Here is a 17,085-nt window from a genome sequence, read left to right on the forward strand (position 1 = left end):
CTGATGTACTTCGTTCCAGTTACGTATTGCTGTGAAGGTTTTTAAAAGTCACCTTTTTGCAAATCAGACTAAGTAGATAGGCGCAAAGTTGAGATGTGGCAATGTCGCCTTCTCTATCTCAGTTGGTTTTACAGTACGTAGTCAACCTCCGATTGTTGATCGGGTTAAAATGCACAATGTGATATTTGTTCTTACTAAATCTATGGCGGAACCCGATACATTCATTATTAACAAATAAGTTCGATTATTTCCACTTTTTTGCAAGTGAGTACACCATAATTGTTAAGAAGTTTAACAACATTGAGAAGAACTTCAACGCACAAGTCACAGAACAGCTATCTAGCAACTACCGCACCTGATCGTTTAACCTTGTGGCAAGTGAAAAAATGTGTAACCATCTAGAAATAATAAACAACCCAAATTGGTCGAAGGAATTTATCCTTATTATTTACTCTGTTAAATGTTTAAATCAACTTTCAAATTTCAATCCTTCATATTTTCTCAATGACGATTTTCAAAAGCGAAGCAGGGGAAATATAGAGAATAGCTCTTTTCATTGCGGCGCCACCGGCCCCCCTTCATTTGAAAAGTTGGGGGATGACACCCCCGCTTAGAGGGTTGAAGATTTTGCAGCCATTTTTGGGGCAAAAGTTGTCCCCCTCACAAACAAAATTGACGTGTTTTTGGATTTTTTGAAAAAAAAAACCCTGGCCGTTATGCCTTGCGGAACGTTTTCGATGGGCCACCCTGTATATTATATATTATATAATAAAATAAGTGATATCCTTGTATACCGGCTATATAATGACAAGCTGTACCTTGGTACTCCCAAAGCGTTAAACGCTATACAGGGTGCTACAAATTCGAGGTACGAGCAATGGTATCTCGGTGACCGTAATAGATACGAACATGGTTATATTGGGGCAAAGTTGCGCTTTAGGATGTTCACCAAGATACCATCGATTTTTTGTTAAAAATTTCAAGAATTGCTGACTTTTTGGAAAAACGGATTTTTTTGAAAATCATTTTTATTTTTTCCTGACGTTACTTTTTAGGAAATCAAAAAACTAATTGCACATTCACATTTCCACTTTATTAGGGCTGTCTGATAGTATTTTTAGATTTTCAAATTAGCTGATAATATAATTTGTGAGATACAGTTGCCATCTTAACTTTTTTTAAATACGGGCCTGCATTTTTTATTTCAGATTTTGAAAGAACTCGGTCTCCTGAGTACAATGATATGCCACACATTTTTTTTGTTTCGGACATTTGAAGATAATTTATTTAAACTAATTTCAAGTCCGGCTCTGTTTTTTTAAGATTTAATCTATTCATCGTTACAATATCGATAAGCTTTCAAACTTAACAATGACGTGGGGTAAAACATTGAATACGGAAAATCAAATGCAATAACTAAAGGGGCATTACTTGGCGTAATTTGTAAAAGTGAAATCAATACATTTCAACATTTACAATAAAGAGTACAAAATGCATTCGGAACTATAACAAGAAGTTATGTTCAAAGAGCTATAAATAAGATTGAACAAAAATTAAATTTGTGCATTAGGGAGGATGGTAACCCTTTCGAACATGTAGAGCATTAGAAACTAGTGTATAGAAGTTGATTTACTTATAATAACTACGATTAATATTATGAATATTATTACATCGTACATTGAGATCCCAAATTCACAATAAAAAAAGTTAATATAATTTAAAAAACCAGAGTCGTACTTGAAATTATTTTAAATAATAATTAAAGAGCTTTTTATTGTTATATAAAGAAAGTATCAAGTGTGGCATATCATTATACTCAGGAGACCGAGTTCTTTCACCTGAAATAAAAAATGCAGGTCCGTATTGAAAAAATTAAGTTGGCCTCTGTATCTCACAAATTATCAGCTAATTTGAAAATCTAAAAGTACTATCAGATAGCCCTAATAAAGTGGCTATGAGAACGAGTAATTAGTTTTTTGATTTTCTAAAAAGTAATGACAGGAAAAAATAAAATTGACTTTCCAAAAAACTCAGCAATCCTTGAAATTTTTAGAACTTTTTTGATGGCATCTTGGTGAACATTCCAAAGCGGAACTTTGTCCCAATTTAACCATCTTCGTATCTATTACGGTTTCCGAGATACCAATGCTCGTACCTCGAATTTGTAGCGCCCTGTATACGGGAGCTATTATAGGCTATTATTATAAATAAGTAATATTTCACGACATTTCTTTACTGACGACATTTATTTACTCTTTCTACTCGTTGAAATTCGGGAAAACCAAAAATACAAAAATCCAACAATAAAAGAACTAAAAAGAAAAAATCCTGAAAATAATAACGGCTAAGTCTACCACCACCAAGCAGGTCAAGCCTTAAGAGACATGCACTAGATTTCTACGGCAGCGGCTAAAAGACGGGCACACGGACCTGGCGTTACCATGGTGAAGGATAGAGGGTCGCTCCTTGTGCTTAACCCGATGCGAAGAGTAGCCGAACAAACGCTGGTGCTCGGAGGGCTGGATCTGCAACAGTTGGCTGGGGCACGAGCCGGACCTGGGGAACACTCAAGGTCATGCAACAAACGACGGGATCATACAATATAAAACGTACAACGTGTGGAAGTTGCGGATCGACCTAGCCTATGGGGTGACTATATATGTGACAAAGTTTAATTTTGTTACAGGATTAATGTGTTTTAATTTTAATTACACGCCGTTTTTGCTAGTGGGGTCATAATTAGGGCTATTTCAGCTATAACGATATTTTTTAAAAGTACATAAATTACAATTTTAGATGTTCATAAAACATTTAATCACTAGTTGATTAAAAAAAGAGTATACCATTAATACTGCAAATTATGTTTTATCCTCTCATAGTACAGGCATAGTTTAAGGAAAGGAGTCTCGCAAATATTTTCTGCCAGTTTTTGCAAGCTGGCAGGTTGCAAAGCGTTTCAGTTGAATTCGGTCCGTCGAGCTGTGAGGTTCGAGCATAGGTTCGAGCGTTGCGCCCGAGCACAGGGACGGATTGCCAAAAAATGAGTGCCTTACTGTGCGCTGCTATTAATTGTGGAAATAATTCAAAAAATTGTTCTTTGAGTCTTTTTAGATTTCCATCGCATGTAAATCGGCAAGCTGATAGTAATTATCAATTAACATTTAATTATATTTGTTTATTTTAGAAGCTGAGATATGTAATTAATTAAACGTTATTATTTTTTTTAGCATGTGTGCAGATTTTAAAAATAGTTTTTTAGATATACAGGTTGTCTCAAATATGCGCATGAAAATATTTTTTGGTCAGGGGATTTTCCATAAAATTTTCATTCCAATAATAATTTACGAGATAATTTATATAAATTGGTTTTTGAAACATTTTTTGAAACATACACTGCGGAGGCTCCAAAGAGAACGACAGTTTGTATTGAAATGAAATTTTGTGAACATATGTATGTAGGTTATAGTATTAAAATATAGAGAGTTCTACAGGGTGTCCCAAAAAAATTACATATCAAAGTTGTGTTTTTTGTAATGGAACACCCTATACATTAATTTTTTTTCGGATTCTGGGAAAAAAATAAAGGTGAGTTTTATAAGAGAAGTATATAACTAAAATGTAAGGTTTTTGACATATTTAACATTTTCTAGAAATAAAGAACAATTTTTAAATTACAATAAAAGCTACCTAAAGTGGAGTTTACCCGGTATAGCCTAATATGTACATAGTTAAATTAACTATTGTACTTTAAATCAAATTAAAACTTGATCCAAAAAGTTATACAGGGTGAGACAAAATTAACATTTGCCACCTTTAAAAGCATGTTACTCTTTTATTTTAAATGGAACGCCCAGTAGATTATTCCGATATTCAATGGAGAATTCATGTATCTTCAAAATACTGTTAAGGTTGCTTACCACTCAAACAAAGATTTTTCTAGATATTTTCATTTACATGATTTGATCTGAGTAGATCTTTATTATTTGATAAAATCTAGGTGGCTATATGTCTGACGTTACTTCAACATAGTGTCTAATTACTCCAACTTATAGTTATCATTTTGTATCAGTTAAAACAAACAAAAAATTCTCAGAAATTTGCCGAAAATGCAAATTTATCCTACATCAGAAAGAATTGATATGATTCTATTAGTTGGTGACTGAAGTGTGCATTCATCAATTAATAGAATACTTAAATGCTAGTCTGGGTTTTTTATGAGGATATGTTAAAGACAGTGTTTACAAAACTCGACCAACTAAACATGAGAGAAATTATTGTAGCTGCTTTTCGAGGTAGAAATCCACATATCCATTTTAAAATGAAAAGGTCCTTTTGAAAAAGACAATCATTTTATGCAGTTAACAGGAAAAAGAAGCATTTTGAGCACTTGATTTCATCTAGCTAATTTTGTCACATAATTATAGGTTTATATCGAGTTTTAATTCTGTAATAATTAAAATATGTTTTGTCGACAATATGAGAGAAATTATTGTAGCTGAGTATTTTTCTCCAGAAATCCACATATCCATTTTAAAATGAAAAGGTATTTCACAAAGACAATCCTTTATTTTTCAAATAATAAAGCATTTTGAGCACTTGATTTCATCTAGCTAATTTTTGTCACATAATTATAGGTTTATATCGAGTTTTAATTCTGTAATAATTAAAATATGTTTTAAAGATGTATATTTCTATTACCGTTAAATGTAATGATTCTAATGTTCCATATTAATTTTATCTCACCCTGTATAACTTTTCGGGCCAAATTTCAATTTGTAATTAAATATCAGGCTATACAAGGTCAACTAAAATTTAGATAGCTGTTATCGAAATTTAAAATTTACTCTTCATTTTTACAAAATGTGAAATAGCAACCCATTAATAAATTTCGCCATATCGTTTATAAGAGGTGTTAAGGCAATTAAAATTTGGAATCACGGATGCTATTTACCAGACGAATTTGCGATATCGTATGCTGTTTAAGCGTTATCGTTCGGCCTAGAACCCAATCGCGATCATGGATGTCGTTTGGTTTGGTTTGGTTTGGCTGTGCGCCCAGGCGTTGCGAGGCTTAGCATTTTTTATACATTTAACGTTTTTGATGGGTTTACTTTATATTTGTATAGATTTATGATGAAATTAGAAAGTATATTTAGGTAAAATATAATGATATAACGTATTTCCTAGACTATTAAAAATATAGTTGTCCTTATATTTCCATTTATTTATAATATAGCACACTAAAATCCAATCAATATCGAAATTATTCACATTTTTTAGAAATTATGTAAAACTATATAAATAAAAAAACATTAAACTTTGTCAGCATATTAAATCACTATTGTGTGTATTACTGTAAAAAAGCTATTACCTCACATGAACGGGGTGAGACGCAGGGGATGATAATGGGGTAATTGAATGATCCTCAAAGACGGGATTGTCCATAGAATATGACAAAGGCGGTGGAGACTTCGACAGTTTGTTGGTTAGACGACGCATCAGACTGACTGTGGCTTTATCTTTGCGTTCTTTAGTCTAAAAAAAAAATACCATTTGATTTATTAAGAACACCAGAAAATGTCTATTTCAATAATAAAAGCATGCTCCGTATTCAACAAATATTTAATGTAAATTTTAAAATGTTGTATGCATAATATTACTCAATATCTTGTTAGTATATTTTTATAATTACACAAAGAAAATGAAAAATGTCAAAGTTAATGATAAGTACAAATAATATCGTCGCTTAAAGTGAAGACGATCTTTATTGGCGGAGACAGGGGCACATCAAAATAAAATCTTTAATATTATTCAAAATAATTACTAGGTATAAGAATACAGGGTGGCCCATCGAAAACGTTCCGCGAGGCATAACGGCCAGGGTATTTTTTTTTTCAAAAAATCCAAAAACACGTCAATTTTGTTTGTGAGGGGGGCAACTTTCGCCCCAAAAATGATTGCAAAATCTGCAACCCTCTAAGCGGGGGGGTCACCCCAACTTTTTTCAAATGGATTTTTTGAAAAAAAAATACCCTGGTTTTTTTTTCAAAAAATCCAAAAACACGTCAATTTTGTTTGTGAGGGGGACAACTTTCGCCCCAAAATGATTGCAAAATCTGCAACCCTCTAAGCGGGGGGTCACCCCAACTTTTTCAAATGGGAAGGGGGGGTCAAGTGGCGCCGCAATGAAAATAGCTTTCTATTCTCTATATTTCCCCACTTCATTTTTGAAAATCGGTCAAGTCATTGAGAAAATATGAAGGATTGAAATTTGAAAAGTTTATTTAAACATTTATCAGAGTAAATGATAAGGATAAATTCCTTCGACCAATTTGCTGTTTTTTCTTATTATTTCTAGATGTTTACGCATTTTTTCACTTGCCACAAGGTTGAATGATCAGGTGCGGTAGTTGCTAGATAGCTGTTCTGTGACTTGTGCGTTGAAGTTCTTCTCAATGTTGTTAAACTTCTTAACAATTATGGTGTACTCACTTGCAGAAAAAGTTGAAATAATCGAACTTTATTTTATTAATAATGAATGTATCGGGTTGCGCACTTATTCAATGAACGCAATCCTTCTCAATATCGCAAGTTCTTCTCAATATCGTTAAACTGACCCACAATAGAATTTCCAAAAATGCCAGCCCACACATTCAATTTCTGAGGGTTTTGTGTGTGCACCTCGTGAAAAACCCTGGGGTTGTCCTCAGCCCAGTACCGACGGTTGTGCCGATTAACTACACCGTTCAAAAAGAAAGTACACTCATCTGAAAAACACACATTAAATAGGAAATTATTATTATTCGCCACTCGTTCACTCATAGTTTCACAAAATTGCAAGCGACGATCAAAATCGTCTTCGTTGAGTTCTTGTACCAACTGAATTTTGTACGGATGGAACTTGTGTTTTTTTTAAATCCTTTGGACACTTTCACGCCGGTCTCGTTGGCTAATTTTCTTGTACTCAGCGTACTATCCATGGCAACTTGATCCAATACGAATACCTCCATAGCTTCATTTACTACAGGATTTTCCCTCTGCCTCTTTTTATTCATAACGGAACCAGTTTCGCGAAATTTTGCTAATAACTCGCGAACAATTTTGCCATAAAGGTGTTTGTCAGGATGGCGTTCATTGAGTATCTGCGCAACCCGATACATTCATTATTTTTAAAATAAAATTCGATTATTTCGACTTTTTCTACAAGTGAGTACACCATAATTATTAAAAAGTTTAACAATATTGAGAACTTCAACGCACAAGTCGGTACCACTTGACCCCCCTTCCCATTTGAAAAAAGTTGGGGGATGACTGCCCCGCTTAAAGGGTTGAATATTTTGCAATCATTTTTGGGGCAAAAGTTGTCCCCCTCACAAACAAAATTGAAGTGTTTTTGGATTTTTTGAAAAAAAATACCCTGGCCGTTATGCCTTGCGGAACGTTTTCGATGGGCCACCCTGTATGTAAGTGCTAAAAAATCTGAAAATACTAGAAAACCTAGTAAATAATATACCTAGTAAATAATTACCCGTTGGCAAACGCACATAAATTCGTGCAAAAGTACAAGCAACCTGTAGAAAATTAAGACATAATCTCACAATTACACTGCAAGTAACGTTATAAAGTCCATTCTGTTAGTTTGTAAACAGCTAGCAATCTTGCTATTTTGAATAAATATAACTAATGAAATTATCATATTAGCCAAAATTATATAATTATTATACAAACTAAAAAAAATCTGGTTAATATTCAAATAATAACAAAAAATCTCCTAATACTAACCAAAAATAATATAGTGTGCAGTACAGACGAGCAACAAATCGCAAACTGCGATTCTAAAATCGCTATTGATTCTAAATAGGAAACTGCGACTGCGATTTCTTCTATTTGCGAGTTTCAATTTAGGCAACCAATATTACTATAGTTGCGAGTTGCAAGTTGCGATTTTGCTGCGAGTTGCGATTTTGTTGCGATTGTGATTTTGTAAACTAGGACTGCGACAACCTTCTATCTGCGAGTTTGAATTTTTAGGAGTTGCAATTTGCGATTTTGTTGAGAATATAATTGTGTGGTCGATGTAGTAAGTAATTTTGTTGCGAATGTAATTATTGAAGCATTTTATAGTAAACTGCGACTGAATTTTTTCTCTGATTTTATTTATAGAAAAGGTGTTATTTTCTAGGGCCAAAATGAATAATATACCGGGTGTTTCTTAAGAGTGGTTCGACACTATAACTTTTTTTTTTCTGATAAAAAAACAGTATGTGTCATGATGACAATGACGCACAGTGGTAGAAAATGCGAATCGAGAATTCCAAAAGTCTCTCAGTAAGAAAATATATTTTATTTCTTACGAAAATTAGTCTAGTTTCTTCTTTTTGTGTTTAAATATAACCATTGATATTTAAAGTAAAATTTATAACGCACAGGGTGAGTCAACGATGTGTTGGGGGGAAGATATTTCCCTTATTTACAGTGATACAAAAAATGTTAAATACAAAAGTTGTTAGGTAATTGGTGGTGCATAATTTAAAATTATTTTCAAGATAGTAACATTTCCGGTTATACCGAAAGTAGATGTCAATTTGCTTATTTTAAATAGAACACCCTCTATATTATTCCATATTCGGATTTCATATAAAATTCTAGACATATTTCATTATACATTTTCATGTTGCATGTTATTTTTATGTATTGTTACGTTTTTCGTCGGTTCCGCGTGTGGATAGAAAGTCACAATTTATTTAAACACTATTTATTTAACACTAATTAACAAAAACAATAACGATAAAAGACTTAAAGAACTATTTACAAAGGATTTATAACTATTTATCTAGAAAGAATTTATTTTGAATTTTAATAAAAAGGTGTAAAAAGGATTATAAATGCCTGGTATTTATATCCTTTAATATGCCAGTCTGATAATATAAAACTTGAGTAGGTATCTCCATTTATTTCACTGTTTTTGTTTAAGGGCACTCTTAGTTTTAATTGCCTTAAAAATAATAAGTATAATAATAATTTAAATCTCCCGCTCTTTCATAGTTCGTTCCTGTAACCAAGTAGAGGGCGCCAAAAGCGCAATCTCCCAACATTTTACCATGCGATTCACCACTCTCTAAACTATTAACTTTCTCTATGGCACAGTGTGGCAAAGGCATATGGTCAGTTTTGAGTCAATAATTTTTAATTCTCTTTCATGTCGATTGCTGATTGAATTCGAGCCAGAAATGGATCAAAACGAAATATTATAAGTAAATTACCAACAGATAATCAGGCTGACGCGACAAACGCCATATCCAAACTACTTCCGATCCCGATTTAAATCCCGAATAACTTCGAATGAAAAGGAATACAAAAATGGAAGCAATGAAAAAACGTGCGAGAAGAAATAAAGTTTTTAACCTATCCTCGCTGTTAAAGTATCATTAATTAATTCAAGGGTAGATTACCTTGCGGTTAAAGTACTATTTTATCTACCATATGATCGAAAAAAAACGGCGTCCAGTTGGCTGGGAAATGACGATCGATGACATTTCCCATATAAATTTACATATAAAATGACAGCGATCTTATTAGCCATCGCTGACGCCGTTTTTTTCTCGATCTCATACGGTACTATTTTTGATAGATATAAGGCAATTTTAACAGTTGCTATGGAAAAAAAATATATTTAAGTATATCTAGGGACTTTATAAAATATTGTTTAATAGCGCCGCTCGTGAGTAGTTGAAAAAGTAGAGAGTGCCCAGGCGTGGCCCAGGCCCTGAGGGTGTATCGTGTATCCACATTATCCTAGAAAAAGCGGAACGCCGCGCCGTATCAACGTAACGACCTTGTATCAGTTTCCAGCAATTTTCTAGGATGGTATGGATGTACCCTGAGGGCAAGGTTTTTAAAAGATAAGGTTGTCTCGTAATCCGATCCGCCATTATCAAAACGTCATCTACTACGTCATAGGAATGATACCACTCATAGATAAAGGGATAAAAACTGCCCACAGTCCGACAGTCCATTTCCGAATCGACATTCATTAGTACGTTCCACTAAGCACTCACAACGTTCACGCTCAAGATCGCGATTTTTCCCGTTCCACTTGCTTGCGAGCGTTACAATCATAAACTCAAGTGGAATGGGTTATGGGCGTTTTAAGCGTCAATCCTGTCAATGTATGTAAATAAATAGTAAATAATAGTCAAAATTACAGAAGAGAATTCAAAACATCTGTCTAAAAAAAGAAATCAAAATGTCTTTGGCGACAGTTGGATATTTGGTGTATTATTGGCTTGAGAATCTATGAAAATTTTTATCCAAAGTCGATAATCTTTTGTCTAAATTTTATAAATTGCGCCAAAATTCCTCAACGTCCACTTCGATCCTAATATTCAGATGGGTCGTTGTGAGCTCGGTGTGAGCGAAAATAATGACGTCATTAGTGACGTTTAGGCCGCGACCACAACGTCCGCGATCGTCATGTGGAACGACCGAAGGCATATTTTGAGCATTATGAGCGCTTAGTGGAACGCACTCATTGTGTACTTTATTGTTTATAGTGTATGGCGTCAATAGTTTTCAGTTGTTTGATGTGTGTTTTCTTTATTGTATTGTCCATTTATCATTCTTTGTCGGTTGCATTTAATTTTTTATTCCTTTATCTATGATTTTATACGTTCTGTACAGGGGCGGATACAGGAACTTATTTTAGGGGGGGGGGCCAAATAAAAAAATAATGTAGAATATGCTTTTTAGAGTGTCATTTTTAACCCAAAAGGCTAATATTTAACCCAATTTACAGATTTTAGGGGGGGGGGCCGGGCCCCATGGCCCCCCCTCTGTATCCGCCACTGGTTCTGTAGCATCCCTATGACGTAGTTGCAGCTTCGCTCCTATTGGACCAAAAGTTACGAGACATTCCGAGACAACCTTATCTTTCAATAAACTTGCCCTGAGGCCTGAGGGTGCATCCACATCATCCTAACCCAACCAACTTGTATGTCTAGTTACTTCCTAAAAATATAACGGTCTATTAATTTATAAAATAAAAAAATAAACGAGAACAAAATAAATCAGAAATATTTATTAATATATCATACAATATGACAACAGTTACACAATATGTGTAAAAGAGTGTCTTATAACGTCCAATCGTAAAATTTCCTATGAAATATACATTAGATGGTTACATTAAAAAAAAATGGAAATTTGACAACAGCGTCCGCACTTGTTTTAGTAGAATCTGAAAGAGTAGAATGTTGAAAATACATAATTCTCAAGGGTCAAAAATATCGTCGTTTTAAACTAAAATTGGAAATAAAGTCCCTTGTGCAATAAAGAACGGAAAAAGTTAAATGCAGTAAATTTTCAATGAAAATATAACAAATTGATGAGTTATTGCAAATATAAAGAGCAAAATATTTCATACAAATCATGTAAACTAAGCACAATAATAAATTCTAAAAGAACAAAGCAATTTGATTCTAACAAACAAAAACAATGAACTACCTTACCGCACATTGTTTTATCGGTGAGATTTAAAATTATCAAAGTCAGATATACCGATTTGGTCATTTTAGAAGTGTGGTCTGGATTTTAACGTATAAGACAGTAATGTAAGCAGCTTAATGAAAAATCGAATGTATTAAAAAGAGATAAAAGTTGGTTTGATACAATTTCTTCTATGCGGTATTGCCGGATTTTGCATCAAAAGTTCAAACCGCACAAATAGGCGTTTATGGAAAATTTTGCATCTAGGGTTGGGACCTTATTTTTCACAATTAGTTACTCATTTTACTATAGATGTAATAGATTATATTTATGTTAGATCTTAGATATATTATCTTCATTTCAGTAGTATACAGGGTGGTCCAAACTGTATTCCGGAAACTTCGGCAGCATATTCTGTAGATAAAAATAAGTTACAAAGTTCGTATAAATGTATGTCCTAAAATGCTTAGTTTCGGTTATACAGGGTGTAGAAGTTTCATTTTTATTTCGATTTTTTTCCAAATAATTTCTGCAGCAACGTCAATATTTGGATGAAAATTGGTGTCTGGGAGTTTTTTGACATGAGAAATTTGATTTTGATGTCAATATGACTCCTAATAGTAGAGGGCGCCACCTACATATTTTTTAACTGGTTTGAAGAGTAATAAATTTTCGTCCGTACCTGTATAAAACTACTGAGTAAAAAAGTTTACAATAACGACGTTTTTTACGCAAAAAATTTCTCTAAAAATCGCTACAAGTATTGGTTTTCGAGATATTTGGAATCGAAATTATCAATACCTGTCATCATTGACATAAATTAAACATGTTGACTAAATAGTTATTAGACTGAGATCATAAATTTGAAAGTTTTTGTGCCAAAAGAACCAACAGAAAACAACAGAACCTGTTTTATCATCATTTTTTTGCAGAAAGATTTATGATTAATTTAAAAAAATAAAAATTTCCCAAATTTATTATGTCAGTGAAATAACTATCTACTCAACTTGTTTATTTTTCGTAAACAATGACATGTATGGACTATTTCCACTAAAAATATCTTGAAAACGGTTCGTAGCGATTTTTACAAAGAGATATTTTTTACGTAAAAAGTATATTTTTTCCCTCGGTAGTTTTATACAAGTACGGACAATAAAGTTATTACGCTTCAAAACAGTTAAAATACATGTAAGTGGCGCCCTCTACCAGTAGAAGTCATATTGACATCAAAATCAAATTTCTCATGTCAAAAAACTCCTAGACACCAATTTTAATCCAAATATTGACGTTACTTCAGAAATTATTTAAGAAAAAATCGAAACAAAAATGAAACTTCTACACCCTGTGTCTCTGAAACTAAGCGTTTTAGGACATACATTTATACGAACTTTTTTACTAATTTTTATCTGCAAAATATGCTGCCGAAGTTTCCGGAATATAGTTCGGACAACCCTGTATATGAGAGTTTTTAAACTAGTTTTTTTTCTACAAACATAAAAACTGGCAACACTGTATGTCGCTTTTGATTTTGCCTGTTTGTCAACCAGTCATTTATATTATTCTCTGTCTTACACGTTAAAATCCATACCACACTTCTAAAATGACCAAATCGGTATATAGAAATTATAAGAATATTTCTTTTATGCCATATATTAAGTAACATAAATATGTAAAATAAATACTAGAAATACACATTTAAAAAAACATATTTCTTTGTGAACAGAAGTATCAACTTGTTAGCAGCACTGACTGGTAATGTCCTCGTTTAAGGAGAGGATTACATGTAAAATTACTTAGAATTTAAAATATAATTTTATTGCTCCTGAAAAGTTCTTACCAAAGATATTAAGTAATGCTTACCAAAGATATTAAGTAATCTTCCATAATCTAATTGCATAAGAAAAGTTAATCTATGTATATAAAAAAATAAACCCTAACTTTCCGTATACTTTAATTCATAAACAGAAAGTAGTCTCGATAATATATAAATAAATCAACTTCTATAAAATAGTTTCTAATGCTCTACATGTTCGAAATGGTTACCACCCTCCCTAATGCACAAATTTATTTCTTGTTCAATCTTATTTATATCTCTTTGAACATAACTTCTTGTTATAGTTCCGAGTGCATAATTTTGTACTCTTTATTGTAAATGTTGAAATGTATTGATTTCACTTTTACAAATGACGCCAAATAATGCCCCTTTAGTTATATTGCATTTGATTTTCCGTATTCCATGTTTTACCCCATGTCATTGTTAAGTTTGAAAGCTTATCAATATTGTAAGGATAAATAGACTATAAATCTTAAAAAAACAGCCGGACTTGAAATGAGTTTAAATAAATTATGTTCCAATGTCCAAAACAAAAAAAATATTAAGTGTGGCATATCATTATACTCAGGAGACCGAGTTCTTTCAAAATCTGCAATAAAAAATGCAGATCCGTATTTAAAAAAATTAAGTTGGCCAATCTAAAAATATTATCAGATAGCCCCCCAGAATAAAGTGGCTATAAGAATGTGCAATTAGTTTTTTGATTTCCTAAAAAGTAACGCCAGGAAGAAATAAAAATGATTTTCAACAAAATCAGTTTTTTCCAAAAAACTCAGCAATCCTTGAAATTTAAAAAAAAAATTAATGGCATCTTGGTGAACATCCTAAAGCGCAACTTTGCCCCAATTTAACCATGTTCGTATCTATTACGGTTACCGAGATACCAATGTTCGTACCTCGAATTTGTAGCACCTTGTATATCCCACCAATCTATTTTAGACAAGAACAACTAACCTGAATACAATAGGCATTCTTTACTCCAGTATCTAAAGAGGGGTCACCGCGAGGATCCCTGGGAGTGACAGTTGTGTCATATTAATTCACGGGTAAATTGAATATTCTGTAATTTTTAAGATGTCGTGAGTCAGTTCGGTGAGAACAGACTGTATTCTACCGTGTCCAAGCTACTTCTTGAGATTACCCTGTTTATTTATAGGGTGGTTAAAAATTCTGTGTGTATAGCCTATCCAAGAAAGAATGACTGAGTGACAGGTATTTTCTGTTATTTTAATTCATATCATAATTTTTAGTGATGGGAAAACCGATTAATTTCAATAATCGAGTACTCGAATTTCAAGCGATTGCAATAATCGGGCGATCGCTCGAGCGACATTTTCGACCATCGCTTGTTGTAAGTACTCGTTAACGCCAAGCGCCAAGCAGTAAGTGGCGTGCGCAGGGCACATATTCTTTCGGTGATGAATGGCAAGTAGCAAGCGACGAGCGATTCGCTTGATTTAGTTTATTTCAAAGCATTGTCGATGTAGGTCGTAAAATTTTGTCCCTCAGATACGCAACGGATAACGTCATATAAATTTGCTACCTGCAATGTATGTAGAAAATTCGCTCGGCTTTTCATCGAGTATGTCACATTAAAATCGGATTTCAATTTATTTCATTCTAGGATCACTTGCGTTCGTCACTCGTAACTCGTCACTTGCATCGCTCGTTCATAATCGAGCGATGTCGGTTATTTCAATAATCGAGTACTCGAGCAAATTTTTGCTGGAGTTATCCCATCAATAATTTTATAATATTTTATGATTTTTAATTCTAAAAATACGTTAAGCCTTTTTAGACAATAAAAAGAAATTCATTGTGGAAATATTCAGATAGTATTTAAAAATAATGAATTCAGAAATTGATTGATTAACTATTCTACCCAGCAGTTTAAGCAAATCAGAAGTTGATATACACATAGTTTAATGTAATTTTTACATTTTATCAATGTGTATAACTTGTAATATCGTTTCATAATAAATTCGTTGTAATATATATAGAAAAATGAAATCTATATGAAAGAAGTATACTTTATGATAAATTACTTAACCTAATTAAATAAATTAAAGGATACTGGATAATGGAATTACTAGGTAGGAACTTTTCTGAGCAGAAATATGTCAATAATTCACTCTACTATCACTTGCAATAACATTTTTAAAAAAATATATAAATTATTTTGGAAAAAATAACAAATTCATCTAAGTCTTGGGCAAACGACGAATAATTTTTTTCTTTACAAGTTAAAACGTAACAAAAAAAAAGAAGAAAAATACACATTAAACAGAACATTTATATTAAAGTATTTTAGATGGTGTGTGCGATACAACAGTAAAGTCCATTTGCAGCAAATTTGTTGCATCTTATCTTTTTATTGTTCTCGCACATACTTTAGTATTTTTAAAGGGGGTAAAAAGTATCAGACATTTTGGTAGAAAAAAGCTCTTTGGAAGCCAACAAAATCACAACGTTTAAAAAAAAAATGATACCAATTTCATCTGATTTAAATAGGTTACAGTTCTTTCAACAATTTTTCGAGCATGCACTAAAGTCACTTGAAAACAAAATTAGTTTGCATTGCGCCCACCTGTATCAAAGTAATTTTCTTCTACTCTAAACCCCGTAAACACACGCACACTCACATCCTTCACCGTGTCGCACCTCTACTGCTTCGATGAAGAGAAAGACTGTTTTTGTTTTAGTCTGTCTCATTCTCGTGCATCGGCCAAATTTTCCTCGCGGGGTTTTGCGCCTCCAAATATCGCTGCGTTTCGAGACGACTCTGCCAAACTATTGATCGGATCCTTTACCGTTCGCGGTAACAATTTTAATTTCGGCCTACTCGAAGTATCTGCAACGAGAATTAATACAATATTCAATTTTTTATTTCTTTACCTATTGAACACCGTTTCATTGATTTTTTAGCTCCGTCTAGACACAACGTTTCACCTGTTGAGGTTAGCGTATACACTCAAATACACTGAAACGGTTTGACTTGCGATTTTATTAATTACAGGCTTAGTGCATTCTCCCATATACATATAACTAAATATACTCAGTGTTCCCTATTTAACCCCGTATGCTGTTTTCGTGCCTTAAGAAAAAGACAACATAACTCAGCTCCATATTAATGCTGCATAAGTCTATTTCACCCAGATATCGATTGAACTGCGATTGCGCCAAACTCCGATTGATTGTTGTTTTAGTTCTGTTTGGATTACTTTTTATTTGTGCGCGTAAGTGCGTGATTTTGTTTAGTTTATTGTTTCCAACTATTTTTTGATATTTTTCCAACTCCATAATAATGTTATAAATAATTAAAAATGTAAATTAAATTGAAGGTTAGGTGAAATGTCAATCAACCACTTCCCTTTAAAAACACCGACCAATGAAAATTTCTTCAGGTAAGGCATGCGCAGTTAAATGAATATTCGGGTGAAATAGACTTATATGCAGAATTCCATATTTCTCTTTCACTGTTTGGGCTTCACTTTTTAGAGATTAGGCTGAGTATATTTAGTTATGTGTATATGCGTTCTCCGCCAGTGCTGCCACCATTGGAGAATATCGTAAACAATTGATATATACAAATACACGGGTTTAAATAGCGAATATACGAAAATTTTGTTATATAATTATTCTAAAAGTGTTAGGAAATATAATTTGTGAAAATTTTAAAAATAAAAATAAAAAAGTAAATATTTTGATATCTTCAGAAGGTCTAACTTGTATTATAACTTATTATTCCAGCGAAAAAAACTTTTTAG

The 17,085-nt window shown here is 32.9% G+C and overlaps 1 protein-coding gene across 1 annotated transcript in view; it reads right to left on the minus strand.

Moving 5' to 3' along the window:
* Nucleotides 1-15,258: 15,258 nt before the first annotated feature.
* The window catches only part of LOC115878527 (eukaryotic translation initiation factor 4H-like), a 37,143-nt gene continuing 35,316 nt past the window's right edge, over nt 15,259-17,085 (minus strand). Inside the window, exon 5 of the mRNA XM_030895051.1 lies at nt 15,259-16,169. Coding sequence (XP_030750911.1) covers nt 16,027-16,169 — 143 coding nt within the window. The 3' untranslated portion in view covers nt 15,259-16,026. The remainder of the gene's footprint in view (nt 16,170-17,085) is intronic.

This window comes from Sitophilus oryzae, unplaced genomic scaffold (genome assembly GCF_002938485.1).
Source record: "Sitophilus oryzae breed Bouriz unplaced genomic scaffold, Soryzae_2.0 scaffold_1516_pilon_pilon, whole genome shotgun sequence".
Lineage (NCBI taxonomy): Eukaryota > Metazoa > Arthropoda > Insecta > Coleoptera > Curculionidae > Sitophilus > Sitophilus oryzae.